The 26,323-nt window shown below is 42.7% G+C and overlaps 1 protein-coding gene across 3 annotated transcripts in view; it reads right to left on the bottom strand.

The window, feature by feature from the left end:
* LOC147028739 (E3 ubiquitin-protein ligase DTX1-like) overlaps positions 1-26,323 on the bottom strand; it is a 60,850-nt gene that overhangs the window by 20,600 nt on the left and 13,927 nt on the right. For all 3 annotated transcript variants that reach the window (XR_015057690.1, XM_085879411.1, XM_085879412.1), the window contains exons 2-4: positions 7,648-8,449; positions 7,491-7,552; positions 5,296-5,433 (exon numbers count right to left, since the gene is read on the bottom strand). Coding sequence is in view for 2 of the 3 variants with exons in the window: in XM_085879411.1 (XP_085735537.1) it covers positions 5,296-5,433; positions 7,491-7,552; positions 7,648-8,449 (1,002 nt within the window). In the remaining variant the exon portion in view is untranslated. The remainder of the gene's footprint in view (positions 1-5,295; positions 5,434-7,490; positions 7,553-7,647; positions 8,450-26,323) is intronic.

Here is a 26,323-nt window from a genome sequence, read left to right as displayed (position 1 = left end):
TGTTTTCTCTTATTCCATTGAATATTTCAGTAATACATGTATACTTAGATAAAATATACAAGTCTAGCATGTTATACCACAGAACTGTTCCAAGGTGAATCTTTTGCAGCATTAATTACCAGCTTGAAACAGCTGATGGACTCTCAGAAGATTTTTACACGCAATTTACTGATACAGTGCCTTTAGAAAGTCGACACCCCCTTTCAAAATTTTCACCTTTTGTTGCCTTATAGCCTGGAAATAAATCAAACCTTTTCCACCTTTATCTACACATCGGAACCCACAAGTTACAAGTGAAAAACAAATTCTACAAATATCAGAAAATTAATTAAAAATACAAAACGAGAATATCTTGGGTGGATAAGTGTCCATCTCCCTTATAATAGCAATTGTAAATTAGCTCAGGTGCAACAAATCATTCAAAATCACACACCAAGTTAATTGGCCTCCACCTGTGTTGAATTGAAGTGATTCTGATTATTTCAGAATAAAATCAGCTGTTCCTGTAGGTTTCCTCTCCTGAGTTGTGCATTTCACAGCAAAGACAACCCATGCACACCAAGGAGCTTTCAAAAGTCCTCTGGGATAAAGTTGTGGAAAGGCACAGATCAGGGGATGGGTATCAAAATATTTCAAAGGCCTTGAATATCCCTTGGAGCACAGTCAAGACGATCATGAAGAAGTGGAAGGCGTATGGTACCAACAAGACGCTATGGCGATCAGGCCATCCCTCCAAACTGGATGACCAAGCAAGGAGAAGACTGATCAGAGAGGCCACCAAGAGGCCAATGACAACTTTGAAAGAGCTACATGCCTTCATGGCAAAGACTGGTCACTGTGTGCATGTGACAACAATATTCCAAGCACTTCACAAGTCTGACCTGTATGGTCAGGTGGCAAGAAGGAAGCCATTACTCAAAAAGCCAACCTTGAGTCCCGTTTGAGGTATGCAAAAAAACACTCCGGAGATTCTGAAGCCATGTGGCAAAAAGTTTTGTATTCTGACGAAACCAACATGGCACTTTTGGGGCAAAATGCAAAACGTGACATTTGGCACAATCCCAGCACATCACATCACCCAAATAACACCATTCCTACTGTGAAGCATGGTGGTGGCAGCATCATGTTATAGGGATGTCTCATCAGCAGGGACTGCAGGGGTTTCCTTAGAAGCCGGTTACTGGCGACCAGCAGCTGTCTACTCAGAGAAAAAAAAAATGTCAAAGGTCGCTGCCTACTTACTTCAGCGCCAATTTTTTGATTTTTTTTTTTTTTAATTTTTTTTTTTGTCACCACGAAATCTCTACATCCCCCTATTTTGAAATCCGAGAAATGGAATATGGTTTCCTTAATGAATGCTAGTCCATGTACACTATTACGTCACACACTTACTTCAGATTGCCCACTGTACTCCACCATGTGCAGTATCATCTCTCTATTAAGAACTAAGCACTAAGGTATGGCCCAAATGTTGCTAAAATGACTCTTTTAAAGTGCTTAGATACTCCATCTTCCAGACACCTTGGTGTGCCCTAAACCATGGCCTTTAATTAATGAACCTTGTTTAAAAGCTGCTTGAACTAACTATACAGTAGAGCTAAATTTCAGTCAACCAGTCAGTCAGTCATTATGTTAATGCAACTACATCCAGTATAGGCCTCACCACTTGTTTTGGTGGAGTTTTCCACCCCAACAGCATGATGATATGAGAACTATTTCATGTCAGAAATCGTGCTCGAATGCATCTCCAGTCATCTAGGATCTTCCGGCTTCCAGGGCCCTAAGTGGGCCTTGGACCCCGGCCATACAGCTGCGCTTGCTTTGCTCGCAGCGATGGTAACCTGCTACTTTTTAATGGTAGCCTCCTACTCCAAGAAATAAGGAAACCCTGGACTGGGGAACTCGTTAGGATAGAACGGAAAATGGATGGAGCAAAATAGAGAAAATTCAAGAGGAAAACCTGCTGCTCTGAAAAAAAGCTGAAATTAGGACGGAAGTTCACCTTTAAGCATGACAACGACCCGAAGCACACAGCCAATGTTACACTGGAGTGGCTAAGGAACAAAAAGATAAATGTCCATGAGTGGCTCAGTCAGAGCCCCGACTTATATTGAATCGAAAATCTGTGGCATGACTTGAAGATTGCTGTCCATCAATGATCCCCATGAAACTTGACTGAGCTTGAACAGTTTTGCACAGAATGGGCAAATATTGCCAAATTAAGATGTGCAAAGTTGGTAGAGACTTATCTCAACAGACTCAAAGCTATAATTGCTGTCAAAGGTGCTTCCACCAAGTATTAACTCAGGGGGGTGGACACTTATCCAAACAAGATATTCGAGTTTTGTATTTTTAATTAACTTTCTGAAATTTGTGGGTTCTGCAGTGTAAATAAAGGTGGAAAAAGTCTGATTTAATGCAATTTAATTTGAGGCTTTAAGGCAACAAAAGGTGAAAATTTTGAAAGGGGGTGTCGACCTTCCATAGGCACTGCATGTACCCTTGTTCTTCGTTGCACGGCCCACAAGCCACTGGTGGCCCCTGGTGACCGAAAGTGAAAACACAAATGTTTTTAAACACCAATGTAATGCACAAATGTGAAAACACTCAATTATAATCTGCCATAAATGCTATCAAATTGACGCAATGGTTTCAGATTAGTGTTCCAACACAAAGCATAAAAGTAACATAATTACATCAGGACATGTTTGCAGTGTACAAATAATTACACTTGCAGCCCTGTTAACCACAACGAAGAAGAGTATGTGGGAGAAATGGAATGAGTATAGAACTACCCAGACTCTTCCTCAAGCTGACCGTCTGACCAAACTGAGCAACTGGGAAAGAAGAACCTTGGCCAGGGAGGTGACCAAGAACCCAATGACCACTCTGACAGAACTACAGAGTTCCTTGGCTGAGACAGGAGAACCTGCCAGAAGGATAACAGTCTCTGCAGAACTTCACAAATCTCGGCTTTATGGGGAGAGTGGCCAGACGTCAGCCACTCCTGAGAAATAGGCACATGACAGCACACCTGGAGTTTGTAAAAAAGGCATGTGAAAGACTCTGAGGCAACATATTCTGTGGTCCGATGAGATGCCAACTGAACTCTTCTTTGGCTTCAATGCATTGCACTGCATCTGCTGGAAACTGAGCACAGTTCATCACTTATCTAACACCAGCCTTACCATGAAGTATGGTGGTGGCAGCATCATGCTATGGGGATGCTTTCTAGTGGCAGGGAATGGGGGACTTATAAGGAGAGAGGGAACAATGAATGGAATGGAACCAAATACAGGCAAGTCCTTGAGGAGAACCTGCTTCAGAGTGCAAACGACCTCGGACTGCAGTGAAGATTTAAGTTCCAACAGGACAATGACCTCAAGCATACAGCCAAAGCAACACTGGAATGGCTTCAGAACAAGAACTAGAAAGTCCTTGAGTGGTCCACCCAAAGCCCAGACTTGAATCCCATTGAAAATCTGTGGAAAGACTTGAAGATTCCTGTTCACCGACACTCCCCATCCAACTTGACAGAGCTTGAGCAAATCTGCAAGGAAGAATGGGTGAAAATCCCCAAATCCAGATGTGCAAAGCTGAAACAGTCATATCCATGAAGACTTGAAGCTGTAATCGCTGAAAAAGGCACTTCTTCAAAGTATTGACTCAGAGCGTTGAATACTTATTGACGCAAGACATTTCAGTTTTTCACTTTTAATTGATTTGTAAAAAAAAATTCTAAAAAACTAATTTCACTTTGTCATTATGGGGTATTTTGTGTTGATTGGTAACAAAAAATTTAAATTTAATTCATTTCAAACTTCAGGCTGTAACTCAACAAAATGTGAAAACGTCAAGGGATGTGAATACTTTCTAAAGGAACTGCAAATAGCAAACAAAAATTGGACTTTCCTATTTTCACGTAAATAACCGTGGGCTATGCGTTAAATTAGTTCCAAAAATTCCAACTGCGGCATAGACTCGTGTGCAGGTGATATGGCATTTCACCATATGGCACGTGACATAACCACAGGGTTCCAAGTTAAATGATCAAGAAGATACAAGAAGAGGGAGTTTTTTTTTTCTTTTTGAAAGTTTAATTGTAATATCTTTAATTACAGTTCTTTTCCATCTTTTACCTGCACATAAAAAAGCCTGGCATTGGCTTAGCATCCTAGGGCTCTGAGTTTGAGCCCCGTTTGCCGCTGAATTAACATCGGGGGTTGACTCAGCCTGTCACCCTTCCGAGGTCGGCAAAATGAGCACCAGTGTACTGGATAGGGGCATTGCATCAGCAGCATAGCCGCACCCCGAACAAATGATGCAACCAGCAGCCAAAAAGGCTGTACATGAAGGGAACCTACACATTAATAAAGTATATATCTAATTCCTTTGAAGCTATCTTAGGTACCAGTAAATAATCTTCCGTAAAGTCCACAAAGTCCTCGTCTTCTGTGTTGCGGTGAAACAGCTGAAGCAGCTCGGAGTTGGCAAGTGCGGGTCTGTCACAATCCATATAGTCATCACTCTCATCTTCTTCTTCGCCAGAAATTTCCTACTTTTTCTTCACTTTTAGTTTGAATTCGGCAGTGAAACTTTTATGTTTTCTCTTACTTGTACTGAGAGCAGGGGTGTGTCCAGTTACCAAGCAGCTAGCTCATGCTTGCCAAGCAAGCAGTTCCTTATCAATGGTTTGGAACAGAGTGCTTGCTTGAGTGCTTAAGCCACTTGGTGAGTGCTCTACAAGAAACTTGGTAACTGATCACACCCCTGGCATTGTACTGCAGACACTTGTCATGGTAAAGACTATTTTGTGGATTGATATAAAATTCAACAGCCTGCAATGCATTTATACATTTCTAATGGATGAGCAGCTTCGTTTCCGGTCGCATCAGTACCGGAAACCATGCCGGTTTTTTTTTAACACATCGGGACAGTAAACTTCAATTATTACAACAACCCTTTCTCAAGATATTCATTTTAATGTCAATTGGTTATTTACTGCAGTTATATTTGAAAAGAGCCATTTGTTGGTCCTTGACAACAAAGCCGTGTTGGCTGCTGGGAATATGGAGATCGCATGTCGCCTGGTCATGTGGACAGGAAAGCTGGCTTGCGAGGTATACCCATGTGCAGGTAATACGTGCCTGAAATTTTCCTCGAGCACTTTTCCCCCAGGTATAACAGGGGGCAGGTATATTTGCATGAAAATATGGTACAGATAATTGTGTTTATACCAACTACATCGATGCATTTTTTAAAAGTTGTTTTTTTCAAGGTTAAAAATGGCAGCACCTTTCTTGGTCTTCGTCTTTTTCAGATGCCGACAAGTTCCCTCGATTCCAGGCACCGGACGCAAGTCGTCACGGCTCACAACCGGAGGGTGCAACATGGTTAAAGGCTTGTTCAGCGGCAGTGTGTGCAGTGCTCCTCCTGCATCGCCAGGCAAACCCCATGGAAGCACATCATCTCACCACATGCTATCAGCCTTCCTAGCTTTCTCTCGAGTTTCAATCTAATCTTCATAATCATGATAATCCATCTGAAATCTTAAACAGCAATCATCATTTACAAACCATGACAAACAAGAAAGAGCAATCAGAGATTGTAGACCTTCACCAGGACTTGTGTGCCGTTTGTGAACTGGTGTGTTATGTAATTAATACATTCTAATGTGTAATTAATACTCGCATTCCAATTGGGTATTTAATAGACCTACTTATGTTCCAATAGTACATAATTAATATACATATGCACAATCCAGTAGTAAAAGTCCTATTTAATATTCGTACTTGCATGTCAATAGTATGTAATTAATAGACATATGCATGTCCCAATAGTATCTAATGAGTAGACATATGTGTCCAATTAGTAATATCTAATAGTATCTAATTAGTAGATGTATTCAAGTTTCAATAGTATCTAATTAGTAGACATATGCACGTTCCAATCATACGAAATTAATCAATGTACTCACATTACAATAGTGACCTGACAGGATGGCCTAAACGTATGCACATTCACCTCAAAGCTGTCAAGCCTGGCTTTGAATCCCCACCCATCTAAAAAATGTCATCTTGGTGTTTCATCAACGTGAGTGCCGTCTCTATCGGATGGACGTTAAACGGGAATCCCGTCTGCCAGCATTTGCTGATGGAGGATTAAGATCCCATGGTGTCCTTCTTGAAGAGAAGGCGAGCTGTTGCCGGCACCATGGCCAAGTTCCAAATTTGTGCCCTAACCAGCAGGGGGCATTGCATCAGCGGCACAGCTGTACCCTCAGCCGATGATGCTACCCCACAACCTTGTGCTGCATATGAACGAAAATTTCAAGAGTACGTAAATAACAGACATACTCAGATTCTGTGCAGACAGACAGACAGACAGACAGACAGACAGACAAACAGACAAACAAACAAATAGACCCAAATGCAATGCCTTCATCTCTGGCGACAGTAATTACATCAACTTCACGAGTGTGTAACAGTTATTCATTCAGTGGAAATTGTTAAATGGAACTTGCTATTGCCAAAAATATATATAATTTAAAAAAGAAACAAACAAAACATTCAGTCAACAAGCCTTATATAACCTGCTTCATGGTATTTCCTTGTCCAAGGAAAATAGTATCGAAAGCAAAATACTATAATGCTCTATAATGTACAGGGTTTGAATCTATACGTCCAAATACAGAAAAAGAGAATCATGCTATGTTATGGCTGCCCTTCATAGCTTAAGATGGCCATTCACACATGACATGGGAACACCTGAGGTCATAAATTTGTTTATAGTGTGGAAGCTGAAGCCTGTCCAGCAACAACATTCGAGATGGGAAGCAACGTAACCTGAAGCAATATCAAAAAGACCAGACCACTTGCTATTTGTAATTTAGGCAGGAATTGGAAGTTTGTTTAGGATGGCGGAGCTACAACTCGTTTACTTTTTGCAATCGACAGGATGGGATCTTTAAAGTCCGCCAACAAATGCTAGTTGATGGGTTGCCAGCTTTACGTCAATCCGAGGATCCGCACACTTTGTGATGCAACACCCTGTCTGTGAAGCACCTATCCAACAGTTTATAGTAGTTGGGTCAAAGGTAAGTGTGCTACGTCTACACCATCCTGTCTGATTGATCATGAGCATTCAATCAACTAGAAATGGCAATTATCTACATGTAGTGCATGAAGAATAGTCACGGCTCAAGCTTCAACAAATCGTACGTCAGGAATAAATATGGCCAAATTTTATGAGTTGCTCATTGTATTTAAAATGTCCGAAATGATGAAGTGTGTGTGTGTGTGTGTGTGTGTGTGTGTGTGTGTGTGTGTGTGTGTGTGTGTGTGTGTGTGTGTGTGTGTGTGTGTGTGTGTGTGTGTGTGTGTGTGTGTGTGTGTGTGTGTGTGTGTGTGTGTGTGTGTGTGTGTGCGTGTGCGTGTGCGTATGAACTGAGGGAAAACATTGCAAAAGAAGGACAAAGGAACAATACTGACCTGTCAATGCAGAATGCAGGAGAGCAGAGCTGTTTACTCCTCTACCCTGTGTGGCAGTCACCCTGCAGGCAACATCAATTATTTTACCTGCAGCATTAAAATTTAAAATGGAAAGGTCATATTGGATAATATATATTTCAAGTGACATCTGTCCTACCCTGGTAAGAGGAGTGCAGATCCTATGTGGCAGTTCACAGTCCCCCCAAGCATCACCTGTCCTCCTGCCACTGGAAGGGCAACACTGGGAGCGTGGTGTCGTAAAGTGGTGAGCCAAGGCCCAGTTGAAGGGGTGTTGGTCTGTGTGCTCAATCCTGGCTGTCCCACAACAGCTGTAGTTGAAACAGCTCCATGAGGTGTAGCAACAGCAGAGGTGGAGGCTTTGCGCTTCTGTGCTGGTGCCCGGGCACTGGACGCTTGGCACTGCTGACAACCACACGATAAGGGCCAAGCCTGGCTCAGGCTTGTGGATTGCATTGTTGGCTGTGCTGCTGGAAAGCGTGCCATGCTCATCCAGCTCTGACCTTGTAGCCATGGCTGCATGTGTTGACCTGAGATTGATCCAGCAGCCATTCCACCCCAGGACTGAGTGAGCAAGGTAGAGGGCATAGAAACAGGCCCAAGTCCCACAGCTAAATCTGATGATGTTTGAGGAAGCCGCTGCCCACTAGGAGACACTAAGATTGTTGGGTAGGGTGCTTCATGCGTGACCAAAACGCGCCGACGAAAGCGCGTTTGCCCATTGATCTGGCACATGATGTTGAAGTCAATGAAATATGGTAAGCCGAGGGGCGAAAGGTCAACACCAGGTTGCCGCCGCTCATAGGCATCTTGGATCGCAACACAGACGTCGGCTTCATAGGTCGCCCATGTACTCCCACTCTGCTCCCATTTCCAAACAATACCACGGCCCAGGGCGGAGCCGACTGGGAAAAGCCTGCGGCGTACCTGGCGTATCGTGCCTGCAAAGGAGTCGCACCATGGTCCAATTACAACTCTAACCTCATGAACATATTAACCCACTTCCCCCAAAAGAGTTTACCAAAAAAACCAAGTATTTTCTTTTGAGACATTTTGCAATAAAGCACATCATATATCTTTGTGTGCATCATATATCTAAGAAGCTTTGTGCTTCGGACTGTATAGAGTGTTAGTGTTAGTCAAAATTCAAAAATAATTCATAAAAACATCATCCACCACAATTTGCACTCTGTGGAAGAAATACAGCCGAAGGAGAGGGTATTGCATTTGGGTTTGTTACTTACGAAATCTAAAGATTTCGTAAGTATATTGATGACTTCCGTCCTCTGTGTGTTTGTTTGTTTGTGTGTGTGTTTGTGTGTTTGTTTGTAGGCTCAATAACTCGAGAAGGGAAGAAGCTACCAATGTCAAATTACACCACGTGATTCAGTAGGGTGATGGCAAGTGCTGATTAGATTTTGGTCAAAATCAGCCAAAGGTCAAGGTCACAGTGAGGTCAAACATTCGATTTTTGATGGTTTGGTACAGAATCATCGTAGAAACTTCTGGTTTGCGTCGCTACCTTCTCTAGAGACAGCTTTTATTAGACAAGGTCAGAGGTCAAGTTGACGATTTTGTAAGTACCAGTCTATGTGCTTGTTTGTTTGTCCGCACAGAACTCTCGGCAACCACTTGTCAGATCGAGACGAAATTTTCACCATAGGAGTGACCACTCATGTGGAATGTTTTATTGATAATGACATCACAGGTCACGTAGTGTGACAGCCATGTTTGAAAAAAAACTTTGGACCTCTGTATCTCTGAAACCACACCAAGGAAGAAATTGAAACTTGACGCATAGCAAGTACGCCTCATGGGGAATAAGTGAGATTTTTTTTTTAATGACGTCAGAGGTGCCTTCGTTATGATGTCATAACTGCAAATGTAGAACGCCACATCTGATCGGCATGAAAGTTTTTGAGGGTCATCTCGGGATAAAATGGTCTACAGAAAAAAATGATGACATCATCAGTCACGTGATTCGACAGCCATATTGTTGGGGGGGGAAAAAAAAAAAACCTTCAATAATCTTCTTCTCTGAAGTGGCTGAACAGATCAAGGCGAACCTTTACACGTACGACCGCCTATCCATGTGGAACAAAAGGTTCACATATGACATCATAGGTTACATGGTTTAGCAGGCAGCCATATTGGATTTACCCTAAAACCTATAAAAATCTTCGTCAGAACGGCTGGACAGATCGAGGGACAGATCACACAAATGTTCCCCAAGCCATGTGTGTACATGGTTGTTAAGGAATAATTGATAGGTCACATAGTTTGGCAGCCATATTGGATTGAAGAAAAATATTAAATAATGTTTCCTGTGGAACCGCTTAATCAATTGACATGAAACTTCATAATTATGATCGAGTAGTGATAGGGAATACATGTTTTAATTTCAACTTGATTGGACGCATGGTCTGGCAACCAGAATTTTATTTTTTTGATGTGGGTTTTTTTTTTTGAATAAGGCTCACTTGGCTGTGCCTGGATGGGTTTGAGGGTAGAGGAGTCACAGCTGAAATGCTAATCCTATCCAGGTTCCTCCTGATGACTTAATCTTTGTTTTTTGCTTGTTCGGTTTCCTTCTGATTACTCCAATGCAGGACTGTACCTATTTGGTGTTCCATTTGAATTGAAATTATTTTAATCCCATTCTAAATTCAACTGAATAATAAAAAAAACATCATGGGTCAGGGTCAGGTGTCCAATCAAAGCGGGGTTGCATCAAAGTGGGACATCATGGTATCCAGTCATCACTGCCAGCAGTTATAAAGTGGCAGTTCTAATTATGTCTCCTATTAGTTTAGTAACATACCAGTACACAAACACCACACAAAAGTCCTGGCGAAGGTCTGCAATGTCCGATTGCTCTTTTTCTTGTTTACCTATTGTACATGGGATTTCCCCTCCCCTCCCCCACCCCATAATCAGCCAGGGGTCTATCGAGGAACAGAAACAGAACAACTCAGATATGGCATTGAACTTCTCACAGAAAGTATTGGAATGGAAATGGGCCAGGGGATAAGGAGAGCAATCAATTATAGAGTCGTTAGCGATTTCTTAGGCCTGGTGTTGGCAAAACGGTTAATGTGCTTGACTTAAGATCCAAGGGTCTTGAGTTCAAGCCCCTGTTGAATTAACTACAAGGTAGGGTGGACTCAGCTCGTCATCCTTCCAAGGTCGGCAAAAACGAGTACCAGCGTGCTGGTAACGGTCATTGCATAAGCAGCCACAGGCTGCATACGAACAAATAAAGTGATTTGGTGAACTATACAGTGGCATGCAAAAGTATTCAGCCCCTCCCAATGATGCCACTTTTTGATGAAGTACAAATTATGCAGAACCAATTTTTCTAAATAAACTTTTTTATATTCATAACTGAAGAGATCAATACAAACTAAACACTGTTTTAGTTGAAGGAAGTTACATGTCAGGAATGTCTGCAAAAATTATGTACAAATCAAAATTCACTGGTTGTAAAAGTATTTCGACCCGTAGGTCAGCACTTGGTGGAAGCACCTTTTGCAGTAATCACTGCTACAAGTCTTTTTGGGTAGGTCTCTCTCAGCTTTGTACAGTGCGATGGTGAAATCTTTGTCTATTCTGCACGTGAAAATTGCTCGAGTTATGCCAAGTTTGATGGGGATCGTTCGTTAATGGACTGCAATCTTCAAGTTTCGCCACAAATGTTGAATTGGGTTCAAGTCAGGACTTTGACTGGGCCACTCAAGAACATTTATTTTCTTCTTATTCGGGCGCTCCAGTCGGGCTTTAGCTTTGTGCTTCGGATCATTGTCCCACTGAAATGTGAATCTGACTCAAGCAGATTTTCATCAAGGACTCTCCTGTGCTTTGCACCGTCCATTGTCCCTTCTATCCTGACAAGCTTGCCAGTCCCTTCAGATGAAAAACAACCCCACAACATGGTGCTGCCACAACCATGCTCAACAGTAGTGATGGAGTTGACTGGTAATGTGCAGTGTTAAGCTTGTGCCAGATGCAACGTTAGACCAAAATGTTCAATTTATATCTCGTCTGACCACAAAAACTTCTCTTCACATGCTGGCAATATCATTAAGATGCTTTTTCGCAAACTCTATATAAGCTTTTAGATGCATCTTTTTCCATAATGGCTTCTTTCTTGCCATCTATCCATAGATGCCAGCTTTGTGAAGGGAACGAGATATTATTGATTCATGAACACTGACCCCCATCTCGGACATAGATCCTTGCAGATCTTTCAATGTCATTGTTGGATTTACAGTGACATCCCAAACCAGTTTCTTGCTTACCCGGCTGCTGAGTTTAGATGGGCGACCTGATCTGGGTGGAGTCTGGACACGTCTTCCACTTCTTAATGATGGATTTCAACGTACTTGATGGGATAACGAGTAACTTTGAAATCTTCTTATAACCCTCTCCTGAACGATGCTTCTCCACCATTTCATGTCTGACTTCTTTGGACAGCTCTTTGGTTTTCATGTCTGCCTTGTTGGTTGAACCAAGTGAGTTGCACCTTAAAACTCACTTCGATAAGTGGGGAGCTTAATTTTTAAGTTAAACCACTCATTACATACATGTGAAACGTATTACACTTATCTTGTAACCTTTCAAACAAATAATTTGCTCCTGAAGCGATTTAGGGTTAATTAGGCAAAGGGGTTGAATACTGATGGAAGTGAGAATCATCTGATTTCCTCTGTTAATAAAACTTATTCACATTTTATCTGCATTTTTTTAGCAGCTGCTTAGCAGAGTAGAAGACCCTGCTTCATCACTTTGGAGTAGTTTGTGAAGACTATATATTAAGTTTGATTTCCAAGTATCAAGAAACAAGCTCAGGTGGCATCAAGATGTGAAAACTTTTGGAGCGGGGGGGGGGGGGGGAGGGGGGAGGTGAATACTTTTGCAGGCAACTGTACATTTTTAGATATAGGTCGCTTTGTATTTGTGGAAATAGGAATTGTCGAGGTGGATCGTTTTAAAAGCGTTGTTCCCCCGACTCATCATCATCCTCAATTCAAACCCTCTGAGGACGGCTCGGCTCATGCAGTGTCCAAAGAACTTACAAAAGCAATGGAACTTTACAAAAATGAGACGAGTGTCCATGCTGTTTGAAACCAGCAGCCAATGGGATTCAAATTGCCCCTTCCAAACCTTGCCAGCCAATGAGGCAGAGGAGTTACGTCATGTGGGGTTGCTTTACTTACACTACTCGAAACAGCCAACAGGGATTCTGCAGTGGAACCTTAAGTAGTCTACTACTGAATTCTCTGCCAGATTCTGCAAATGTATTGCATCCAGCACTTCAACAAGCTATTCAGCCATGAATGACAGATGACTGCCGGTCATGCCCATGCTTTGATCTGAAAGGGAGTGACATTGCCTGGATCCAAAGCCGAAAATCAGCCCATTGTGTGTGACAAAACACTAAACTGCCCATAAGAGCAAAAACTAGACACGACGGCACCTGGACAAAAGGAAGGTCTTACCCGTCCACTCCGCCCTATCACAAATCTCTAATCGCTCCTTTGTATCGCTTGTGTGTTTAATAGGCGATGATATTTAGTTTAAGGAAATTATATTAAGCATGTCGTCATATAATTTATTTACTTTACGTTATTTGAGCTTAACCTTCTTTTTTGCTTTTACTATGAATAAATGTGTTTCTATTTACTTTTCTTCTCGCCCCGAATGACTCACTCCTATGTGGCTAAAATTGGGCTTAATCTGGCGAGGAGTCTGTTTATCTTCAGATTAATGATCGCAGGAATTAAACGGATTAAGATAAAAGATAGCCTCTTAATTGCTCATTTAACTTTGTGAGTCTAATTAGTCAGTATGTTTGACGTGGTTGCCACTAATTTTGGTTTCCTGACATTCTCCAAGTTTGTGTGGCACTGTGACGTAAAGGGTGCGCTGCACCTGTTGACGAGACGGTATGTCAAAGGGGCAATCCAAACCAAGCAGAGTCAGTCCAACTCCAGGAACCAGTTAAAACAAGCAAAAAAGACAGAAAATGTCATTGCCCTCAATGCCATAGTAATTTTGCTATATGGAGTTAAAGAGCTAGCTCATATTTATGTACAACTAAAATGGCCACCAGTCTACCAGTTGGCCATCTTTGATCAGATCGCAAAATAAAGTGAGGTGCATGTGTATGCCATCATGTACATACTGTGCTTGCACCAAGTTTCAACAAAATTGGACCATGCATGTCTGAGAAATGATGGGGGACACATTTATGAAACAAAATGGCCACCAGTCGGCCAGCTTGGATTTGATCTCGGAAAAATAAGTGACGTGCATATGTAAGCCATCATTCATTATCTGTGTGCCAAGTTTGAAGAAGATCGGTAAATGCATGTCCGAGAAACGATTGAGGACGTGTTCAACATCACGTTGTTTTACAAGTAAAATGGCAGCCAGTCGGCCATCTTTGTTCACATCACGAAACAAAATTACGTGCAGTACCATCATGTGTTGTCTTTGTACCGAGTACAAATAAAATTGGTCCATACATGGCCGAGATATGGTTGCGGATGCACGCATGCATACAAAAATCGAGACTAAATCCATAAGTCCCCGTTTCGGACAAAGTCCAAAGACCAACAGGGGCTAATAATACTGTTACAGCTGTGGAAATTCGCAGAACACCATATAGGTCCTTAGTTCAGTTATGCCGATAAGACTGTGTTCAGTTAGATTTCCCCACCATTGTTTAATGGGATTTATCCGTGTGGACAGGGCTGTGATCTTTCAATTAGCCGTTTTTCTTTACTATTGTTATTTTGGACCAACCACAACGCCACCCACCAACCACCATGCCAACCACCAACCACCTTCTCCACGCCACCCACCAACCACCACATCAACCACCAACCACCCTCTCCACACCGCCTTCATAACAACGACATCTCCCCACCATCTCCTAAACCGCATCTCCCCCAATGGACCAACCCAAATAATATCGCCTCACCTTCATCCCCGAAGCGACGCCATCTTTGCACCAGCCACGGCGAGTCCGGATCGAACGGCATCGCTGCTGCAGGCACACGCGGGGGTTTGCTCGCCGCGCAAGTTTGGTGATCTCGCGCACATCCGCTCTCCGCGCAAGTCTGGTGATCTCGCGCATGTCAACTCTCCGAGCAAGTTTGGTGATCTCGCGCACGTCTGCTCTGTGGAAGCTTCGCCTCGGAATTCGGATCAAAAAAGAGAAAGGGGCGGGGCCAGTGGGGGTCGAAGGTTGAAGAGCGGAGGTCAGATCTCGTCTCTCGAGCCCTATAAAAGGCCGAGCAGAGCGCCAGTTCGCAGTCGTGAGTCGGTGGAGTCAGTCAGTGAAGTCTGGAGAACACAGTCGGGGGGGGGGAAGTCCAGGAGAGCGGAGGACACGCGAGCTGAGAGCGTGGCCAAACCTGCTGTGCCGCGCAGACCTGCGCGTTCGTGTGGAGAGAGCCGGAGAGAGCTCGCCAGCCAGCGCCAAACTGGCTGCAACGGTCTCGTGGAACTCCTTCGGTCCGCCAAGCTCCACGTTATAAAGGCCTACGGGCCCAGTCTGACCCCCTTTTCTTTGAGGGGGTCTTTTCCTTGCTTTTATTTGTGTGAATGTTGTGGTGCCGTGTCCCGTTAAGTATAACTGTTGTTAAGTGCTTGTGAATAATAAATAATAGACGGTTGTAGTGCTTCGTCTTGCTCGCGTCTTGTCCCTTCCCGCCAATTCATTGCTTGATTGCATGACTGCATTACTGTGTACGTGTGCAAATAATAAATGTGCTTGTCTGAATGTCACCCGTTCGTTGTGTCCTCTTTCCCCAATTGAACTGCTATCTTGCCTTCGGAATAATAGCGGGCTTTTTGATAGCCGATAAAAGAATCGGGTCCAACGAGGTCTCACGATAATACCCCGCTCGGTTATCCCAGGACGGAACGAACCGCTTAAGCAGTTCATGTCCAAGCAGACCTCGCTGAGGTACGGTCTCTCGGTAGGCTGCCCGCGTGAATAATTAGGTATATCGACAATTCGGCGATTGACCCTGTCGAGCGCAGGTAGAATATTGACTCGGCCGTGGTGTGCGCTTGGAGCACACCCGTGACTGGTTTTCGGCGTTGTTCCGGAAAGTCGCGACTGAATTGTCCGTTCGGTGGGCGAGACGGCCGCCATTGGCTAAAGCGGCTGTCCGAACGCCGGCGGGCGCGAATTCGTAACAATACATTTCCATACTCTCACTTTGAATTTATTTTCCAGAAAGGAGTGAATAGTGACATACTTTGATTCCAGTGAGAAAATAAATTCATAAGGTACATGTACTGGTGGAGAAAATGTTGACAGTACAGCATTCCATTAATGAATGAGACACCAAAGTAGTTTATGAGGCCACGATTGATGACCTAAAAGGTGCATTAGCACAGCATGCCTCTTTGTCAACTCTCAGAATGCCAGGACGTAGTCAATTGTGTGGTCAGTTTCCAGCTCGACATGCATTACAAAAAGAAGAGACCACACATTGCCATTCAGTTCTTTGGGAAAGGTGGGTTCTCCGAATGCACATGTTTAGACTAAGCAGCAGCTCGATGAGGCCAAAGTGAGTTGGGAGGAAAGAAGTCGTTTCATGCTCTCGATGTAAGCATGCTGGTCAAATCACTGATACCAGCTTAAGTGGTTACTTCCATATAACATACACAAAAACTGTGCAACTTTCAATTGTTCCCTCCCTTATACATTCCCCTTGGATTTCCCTTCAAACCGTTTCTAACTATTTTGTTCAATCTCTTCCCCTTTTGCTTTCTCAACTTTTCCTCCCCCTTCCCTGATGCATGCAACATGAAGACGGCTCAGAAATAGGTACCAATAATTCCTCACGATCCAGAATTGATCAAATGGTGATCACACTTACTGAGGATGAGAACATTAAAGGACACACAACTTGCATGTCACACGTTAAAAACAAGAAAAAGGAGCAATCAGAGATTGGCAGACCCTCAACAGGACTTGTTTTTTGTGGTATTTGTGAATTGGTGTGTTACGTAATTAATAACAGACATAAATATAACTGCCACTTTATAACTGCTGGCAGTGATGACCGAGTATCAAGACGTCCTGCTTTGATATAACTCCGCTTTGATCAGACACCTGACCCTGACCCATGACGTTTATTATTATTCAATGGAAATCAGAATGAGATTAAAATAAATTCAATTCAAATCAAATGGAAGACCAAATTGGGATAGTACTGCATTGGAGTAATCAGAAGGAACCCAAACAAGCAAAAAGCAAAGATGGAGTCATTAGGAGAAACCTGGATAGAATTCGGGTTTCAGCAACTACAACTCCACCCTCAAACCCATCCAGGTCCAGCCAAGTGAGCCTTATTCCAGAAAAATAATAATCCAAAAGAACCCAGATCTAAATAAATAAATAGATATTTCTGGCTGCCAGACCATGTGTCCGATCAGGTTGAAATTTAAACCCTATATTCCCCATCACTACTGGATCATAACTGTGAAGTTGCATGTCGATTGATGAAGCGGTTTAAGAGACATGATTTAAAAAAATATTTTCTCTCAATCCAATATGGCTGCCAGACCATGTGACCTAGTAATCATTTGTGAACACCCTGGTATTCCCAAGGCTTGGGGAACATTTGTGTGAAGATTCCCCTCGATCTGTCCAACCGTTCTGGAGTAGAAGATTGTTTTATAGGTTTTAGGGTAAATCCAATATTGCTTCCAAGCCATGCGACCCATGAATGACATCATAGGTATGAATGTTATGTTCCTCATGGATAGACGATCATACCTGCAAAGTTATGCCTCAATCTGTTCAGTCATTTCAGAGAAGATTTTTGAAGGTTAAAAAAACGAAAAAAAAACAGCCTGCTGAACCATGAGACCGATGACATCATCAATTTTTTTTCTGTGCACCAATTTATCCCTTGACCCACAAAAACGTTCATACTGATTGGATGTAGCGTTCTACTTATACAATGATAACATCATAATGAAGGCACTTATGACATCATCAAAAAAAAAAATCACTTGTTTCCCATGGGGGAATACTTGGCATGTGCCAAGTTTCAATTTTTCCCATGGAGCGGTTTCAGATATAGAGAAGTTCAAAGTTTTTCCTTTTTTCCAACATGCCTGCCACACCACGTGACCCATGACGTCCTAATTATCATCAAAACATTCTGCATGAGTAGTTGCTCCGATGGCGAAAATTCCGCGTCAATCCAACAAGCAGTTGCAGAGAAAAACAAACACTCACGTTCTGTGCAGACAAACAAACAAACAAACTGAAATGTAATATCCTCTCCTCTGGTGAGGGTAATTGAAGAAAATTAGGGTTTAACAGTGCATGAGAGTCATCATCATCCCAAAGGAAGACAATTGCAACAATAGGATATTTCAGGCTATGTGATTGGGGATCAGACAGTAAACTCAAAGATGCATCTGAAAGACAGCATTTTCTAGAGTGCATTCGTTTTAAGCTGGAACATTTCTAAGACAAAAAAAAACATTTTTTAAAGTTACGTGATCTGGTTACGTAAGTTACGTAAAGTTACGTAAAGTAACCACAGCTATAAGATGTTTACAACATCTGCGAGGTGCCTCAAGGGTGACGTGTGGAAACAATGACTGATAATAATTATCACAGTTGTTGATATTAAAAAATAATTCAGAACATGATTATTCATCTTAAAGTGGTTAAATTAAATTACAGATTTTTATCACACAATCCTTTGGATACATTCTCCCTACATAAGCCATTCATTTGAACCAGAAATAATAAGTACAGGGTGTCCCTTAAATGTGTATTAACTGCTGGCAGTTAATATGGATACATATCCATATGTATCCAAATACAACCAGGAGACACAACTTTCCAGTTGAAACTTCTATAGAACAGTTGGAATAAAACGTTTGAAATGTTGTTACTTCCGCCACGGAAGGTGGGCGGAGGATGTTTTCACGCTCATCTGTCGGTCTGTTTGTCTGTGAACAGACATTCTGTCTGTCTGTCTGTTTGTCATTCATCAAGGCTCTGAGTAGGGATGGGAAGTGAGATGTGTCATCTCACTATATCTGCACACGCCACAACCACACTTTGTTTTGAAAAGATTTGATGTGGTTGTGCAACTCGTGAATCAGTTGGCCTCTTTCTGCACACGGCACAGGCCGGTATGTCGATCGCGGATCACGGTATCGATAATCAGCACAGGCCGGTATGACTATCGCGAATCACCTCACCGATAATCAGCACAGGCCGGTATGACTATCGCGGATCACCGCACCGATATATAATCAGCACAGGCCGGTATGACTATCGCGGATCACCGCACCGATAATCGGCACAGGCAGGTATGACCATCGCGGATCACCGCACCGATAATCGGCACAGGAAGGTATGACCATCGCGGATCACCGCACCAATATATAATCAGCACAGGCAGGTACGACTATCGCAGATCACCGCACTGATAATCAGCATAGGCCGGTATGACTATAGCGGATCACCGCACTGATAATCAGCACAGGCCGGTATGACTATCGCGGATCACCGCACTGATAATCAGCATTGGCCGGTATGACTATCGCGGATCACCGCACTGATAATCAGCACAGGCCGGTATAACTATCGCGGATCACCGCACCGATAATCGGCACAGGCAGGTATGACTATCGCGGAACACCTCACCGATAATCAGCACAGGCCGGTATGACCATCGTGGATCACCGCACCAATAATTATCGGCACAGGACAGAATGACGATCGCAGATCATGGCATCGATAATCGGCACAGGCTTTCCAAAGCACACCCAATTCATACAAAATAACTAATTGGTAATTGCTTTAAAAACAGCCACGAGGGTAAAGAAAAACACAATTGCTTGTACGGTGCTTGGGGTAAAAGGTTAAAAACTACTTTACCAACTTCCTGGTACATCTTGATGTCATACGTTCCACTGTTCCAGGTGTAGCAGAGGGTACCTAAGCTATTTAAAACATGTACGGTATTTAAAGATTGTAAACACCTTTCTTCGATTTGTTGGTGATACTCCAATTTTTTTTTTTCACATTGTTTTGATATAACGGTTATACCGGTATAACCGTTATATCGAAACATCGCCAGACCCTGTGCCCCATTAACTTCTTTTTGAATTTCTGCACCTCGTTTTTCTATGCTTACTCACAAAATTTGTTGTCGGCCGCATGCTTTGGTGTTTCTTGAGGTTGTACTTGAATCGCACGACCCTCTCCGAACATATCAAACACAAGGCAGAACCTTTCTGTTCGGTGAAGTAGTAATTACTCTTTCGTCCATTTTTGTTGGAACACTAGGCCTTCATCATCTATCTCCCTAACCTTACTTGAGGTCGCTATTATCAGACAGATTTGGAACGATCGTAGGCTTGTGTTGACTGAACGGGTGATGCCACGAGGCCAAACAGCAGGAGGTGATGGCGAAACACATGGCACGTGCTTTTCAGTGTGGTTTCACATTTAAAAAAAATAAAAAAAATTCCAGAAGTTTATCGCCATTGAAGCAGTCCTATACACCACCCGATTTAACATGTCTAAGCACTGCAAAACTGGAGATTATTGAAAGTGTCAATAAGACGATTTGTTTTCTGCAGTGATGAAGTATATAATTAAAAATAAATAAAATAAAGATTGGAAAAGTCGTAGAAAGAAAATAATTCCGGAATTTACTGCTGTTGACGCGGTATCGATCACACCACCCGATCCACCACATTATATTAGTTGTTTGAGCCTGTTGTACGTGTCCTTTATCACATCCTTAAAAACAGCAGGTTTCCTGTTTGGAATAATTTTCAAATTTGTTTGACTGTCAGGCAGACAGAATGCGAAAAAAAAATATATATATATATATATATATATATATATATATACATATATATATATATATATATATATATATATTTATATATATATATATATATATATATATATATATATATATATACAGTGGAAAATCGATATAACGCTAAGCGTTATAGCGCTTGTTCTGATATAACGCTCGTACACCTTGGACCCCCAAAAATACTACTATTTCATGTTTAAAGGCAAAAAAGTGAGAAAATAGAGACAAAGTTAGTCCAAAATTGCGCTAAGTGGCGAAAAAAATTCAAGCTGTCATCGCCCTGTGTTGAGTTGACATGTGGCGTCAAAATACTCACGAGCTGTCATCTTCTCGCACCTTTCCCGTATAAATGGCGAAGGTGAGATGAACAAAATCAATTCAATTCAAATCATCATAGCATCCGTATCTCCTGTAACTCACGTTCATGTTCCCTTCTAACACCATACAACACAGTGCACAATGTAAGTACAGTACTGTACTGCACAAGATTAACTAATGTTCGCGTGCTCTACCGCCCACATCCTTTCGGAAGAGTGGTCAACAACTTAAATCTAAGCTCCCGTTACATCTCCTGTACCAGTTCTTCGACATCTTCATCACCTACCAGCCGAGAAATCTTCAACTTTGTTAGTTTTGTTTGCTCTGTTCAGTTCAGCGCCGCCATGCCGAAGCGGAAGTGTTATTCCATAGAGGAGAAGCTACACATATTTAAACGGATACGGAATGGTGAAACTCAAGCGACCATCAGCAAGGATACAGGCATCGCCGGTTCAACTCTAAGAGGATGGTTGAAGGATGAAGAGAACATCAAGAGTTTCATCGTCACTGTCAACTCCAATGAAGGGATGAAGAGGAAGAGGGTCAAGCTTGGGAGGGATCAGGAGTTGGACCAGGAACTATTCAATTGGTTCTGCAAGTCTAGAGAGCTTGACATACCCATCTCAGGCACCATCCTCCTTCATCAGGCCAAGAAGATCAACAAGGATCTTCACAAGGAAGAGAGAGGTGAAGATGCTGACTACAGCTTAAGCAGGGGGTGGCTGCAACGCTGGCAGGATCGACATGGGGTCCACATGAACCAACAACATGGAGAGGCCAAGTCTGCAGACCTTGAATCTGCCAAGAACTACCTCTCTGTCTTCAATGAACTTATCGAAGACAACAACTTCACAGAAGACCAGGTTTTCAATGGAGATGAAACTGGTCTGTACTACAAGACCCCTCCAGACAGAACTATGGACCTGGATGACAACCCATCAAGAAAGACTGGACACAAGAAGCCAAAGGACAAAGTCAGCCTCCTTCTCCGTGCCAACAGGTCAGGGTCTCTGAAGATGACCCCGTTGGTCATAGGGAAGTCACTAAACCCCAGGTGTCTACACCATGTCAACAGATCCCTCCTTCCCTGCATTTACACCAACACCAGGAAGGCTTTGATGACAGGAGCCTGTTTAAAGGACTGGTTCTTCCAGAGATTCTGCCCTGCTGTGGGGAAGCACCTGAGAAAGCTTGGGCAAGAAGAGAAAGCTATCCTCCTCATTGACAACGCCCCATCTCATCCATCAGGAGACATCGTAAAGTCCAAGGATGGGAAGATCTTCGCTTCCTTTATGCCCAAGAACACCACCAGCAAGATCCAGCCTTTGGACCAGGGGGTCATCAACTGTTTCAAGCTATTCTACAAAGATCAATTATGCGAAGCTATGGCCAGGGAGGAGAAAGAGATGACCGTCTTCCTCAAGGCCAGGGACGTTAAGAAGACGATGGAGTTTGCAGGGCCAGCCTGGGAGAAGGTCATCAAGGACACCATCATTAACTGCTGGAGGAAAGGCCTAGGTCCTCCTAAGTCTGATAATGAAGAAGACTTCAATGGGTTCTCCAAGGAGGAGGTGGGCAGGTCTGCCATCACGGCCCTCAACCTCGCCCCTGGCACATCAGCTCTTGATGCTCTCCAGGCCTGGGTTGATCAAGAAGAAAGAGACCTGGCTGAAGAACTGCTCAGAGAAGAACAGCTGTCAACTGGAGAGGAAGAGGAACCCCGAGAGGAGTCGGAAGAAGAAGAGGCACCAGTTGAACCTCTCCCCCAGCCTCTCCACTCCAAAGCTGAACAGTCTTTCCTTTATGGTCTTTGTTGGTTGGAGTCCTTGGATGAGCAGGAATGCCCCAATCTTCGTTTGAAGATACACCAGGTTAAAATCCTTCTGGATGACACCCGAAGACTCTCAAGAGCATCCATGAAACCAACCAAGATCACCGATTTCTTTAAGAAATAAATTCCGAATTCTTCAAGATATAAATTCCGTATCCATTTTGTGATTAAGGAAGCGTAAAATATTTTACCGATTTATGTGATAATGTACATTTTGTATTTTTTTCTTTTTTAAGTAATGTTCGATTGTACATAAAAAAAAATATTCTATATGTATTCAATTCCTGTGTTTATTTCTTGTTTAAAAGAAAGAAAAGAAAATAACGACCGCTTCGTCATCAACCCCAACAATCCAAGATGGCGGACGTACATGTCCACGTGTCTTGGCTCTGGTTTGTATGTGATATAAAATATTTTTCACTGCATCAGTATAGCACTGTATCATTTATAACGCCCTAGTTGCTTTGGAACCCACCGGTGAGCGTTATATCGATTTTCCACTATATATATATATATATATATATATATATATATATATATATATATATATATATATATCTCACTCCTCTCTTCCCATGTGTGATCAGGACAAATTCAATTTAAATAAGTTAATTGTTGCTCAATCATGAACTGACGTTTACAGACAGACGGACGGAGAGACGGAAAGACATGAATCAATTGCCGAACCCCACTTTTCGCTTTTCATGCGCGAGGTAAAAATGGGTGCCCATTTTAGGGAGACCTTGTATAATCTTCCAGAATCCAAGATGAAGGGGATTTGTAAGAATTGTGGGAATGTTGGAGGAGGGGGAGAATGGAGTCATTTTGGCTTTCCCAGAACTGGCTTAAGCTTTTTTGGCCATGCAACAATGGAACAGACGTGTTATGAGCTCTTTCAATGCCTTGAAGCTTGATGCGCATGACTTCCTGTGCTAAGAATGAAATATTAAACAAAATGCCATGAATGAACTGCTTGGAGCAACGACGAGTGGAACGTTCCAGGAAGAGGTAGGCTTCTGTCCTATATGCAAGACATGCTCATCCGAGATAAATGCCGTCTTTATTGTAATTTGCACATTGATTATGGTAAGACTAATTGGATATAAAGGCAGAGTTCCAAACATGCAATTCATGAGATTCCTCTTTTATGAGAGTATACTGTGCAAAGAATTCCAACGATTGTGTAAGAGTCAATTTGAACTTTTTAAAGTTCAGACGAGAGGCAACACTGCAGTTAATTCTGCAAAGTGGTCTCATTACTACAAATTCTACAACAAATAATTCAAAACTCAGACCGATAGATTCGAATTCTAATGTGAATCACAGCACAAAACACCAACAGCAAACTATGTACAATGATTAAAGCAATCCGTGGTTATTTTTATTTAATATATCCATCAGGAATAATAATAATGCCAGAGGACACATGACTGAAAAAGAGTCTGGAAGGAATGCAATTGCAGGTCTATTAAAACCACAGCACTTTACTTTCTTAACAATTCTCTTGAAGAATTTCAGTCATTCAGACTTTTGGGGCTCGATATCATCCATGACCTTTTTTGGGCATATCCAAGTTGGTGTCCAAAGCGAGTCCCAGACTGGGCATCCTCCGTCATGCACAGTCTTCCTTGGCACACTTGGATATCCATTGACAAGGCCTTCATCCACAGCATGATGGAGTACTACTGCTCTCCCCTTTAGGCCAACAAATCTGCCTCACACCTTGTGGAAACCAAGGATCTCCTGCGATCACTAGAATCTCTTGCGATGAAGCCGAGTCGATTGGCCTATCAGTTTCCAATCGCAGACAGGTTTGTGGTCTCTCTGTCTGCCTTCTTTCTGGTCTTGCACTCTCTGCTCTTTCCATGCTTCCTCCACCCTCTCCCCTGCCCCTCCCCCCCTCTCCGGTTTCTGCCAAGTGCACGTGGTCAACCATCAACCCCTTTCTGGTGAAGCTTCCAAAATGCAGAATCGCTGCTCACCTCCACCAATTCATTCCTCTTATTTGTTTCTTCCTGTGGAATAAACTTCCACATTCACTTGAATCACATTCCTCCCTCCAGGTCTTCAAGACAGCTGTTCATCACCATCTCAGATCATCCTGCAAACAAAACCATGATCTTTTCCTTTTGTGGCTGTATCCATTTTGTCTTCTCCATATCCTGCCCTTGTCCTTGCCCTTGCCCTTATTCTTACCCACATCGCTTACTTATACAAGACACTCTCTATTTTGTACCTCAATCCTGCTGTTGTGTTTCCAGCCCTTCCCCCACTCTATCCAATTTTTACTGTCTGTTCCTTTTTTCCCGTTACGTCCTGATCCTAAGTTCTATCTCCCCCATGAGCCTAAACATCTATATATATATATATATATATATATATATATATATATATATAAAAATATATATATATATATATATATATATATATATATATATATATGCATATACAAAAAATAATAAAAGTACCAATTACTATAAATGGACGAGGTATCATTTGGCAATCATAATAATGAATGGATAATGCCTGCACTGGGCCAAGCACAGCTGGGTTTGGTGAAAAGCAAGCTAATGCTCAAGCAGTGCAGCAGGCAGGTATGCCACAAAGCCGTGAAGACCAATGAAACTTTGGTCCAATGGATCAACAGGCCCACTGGTTTTAGTAAACAAGGTAGAAAGAAAACAAGGAACAGTATTATGGATGCCAATAAATACACATTTAGCAACAAATATTTAAGTATTACTTTGTATAGTCATAAATCGAGAGAACATTTCACAAGATGAGCACTTGCATGGCAAGTGTAAGTTGGTGCGGATGTGAAAATGGTGCTGCAACAGCGGAATGCACTTCTGAGGCCATGACAGATGGCAATGCTGCCTTTCACTGCAAGCTGCCAGGAGTTCTCGGTCAGTGCCTTCTTTGTGAGGGCTCAATTGTAGGCCACACCACAGGGAGGGCCTCTACTCAAACCATGCCCCCCATTGCAAAGAATATAGAGAAGGGAAGGCGAGGGTGGAAACAAGAGGCGAGACATTTAATGCCGTGAAACACTAGGACTTTGTTTCACCTACATTCAGTCTCTCCACTCCATTCCTCTCTGGACATTCCATATTGGGTCGGTTGCCAGAGAGTTGTATTTACCAACTATACATACTGTATGTACCACTATATGAGCTTTTCATACTGGAGACAATATTGGCACAAACAGTAAAACTTTCAATATGTAAAGGTAAACCACATACGCAAAGGAAATATTGCTCAAAACTCACAATTACAGCAAGATCTTTTTTTTTTTTAAAACCACCAAGGAAACCTCAATTATAGCTCACTGAATTGAAACAACAAATTATAATTAGAGGAAAGGCCCACAGTTTGAAGATAATTATATGGTGAGAAGGACCGTACCAGGGAGTGTCCCCAGGGTTTTGTGGCAAATACATCTTCTTCTTCTTCTTTCGGCTGCTCCCGTTAAGGGTCGCCACAGCGGATCATCCGTTATGATCCGCATAGTGATTTGGCACATGTTTTACGCCGGATGCCCTTCCTGACGCAACCCTGGTCGCCTCTTACGACACAGGGATATGGTACACCTATTTTAACCAGGGTATACACCGGCCCAGTACACTGGTACTCATTTCGCCGACCTCGGAAGGATGACAGGCTGAGTCAACCCCCTGGTGTATTCATTCAGTGGCCCAACAGGGCTTGAACTCAGGACCTTTTGGATCCCAAGCCGCTGCCCTAACCACTGCGCCAACACCAGGCTTTTGTGGCAA

Source organism: Eptatretus burgeri, chromosome 4 (assembly GCF_056783735.1).
Source record: "Eptatretus burgeri isolate ZD-2024b chromosome 4, Ebu_testis_v1, whole genome shotgun sequence".
Classification (NCBI taxonomy): domain Eukaryota; kingdom Metazoa; phylum Chordata; class Myxini; order Myxiniformes; family Myxinidae; genus Eptatretus; species Eptatretus burgeri.
Note: the sequence above shows the minus strand (reverse complement) of the source record. Positions and strands in the feature narration are given on the sequence as shown.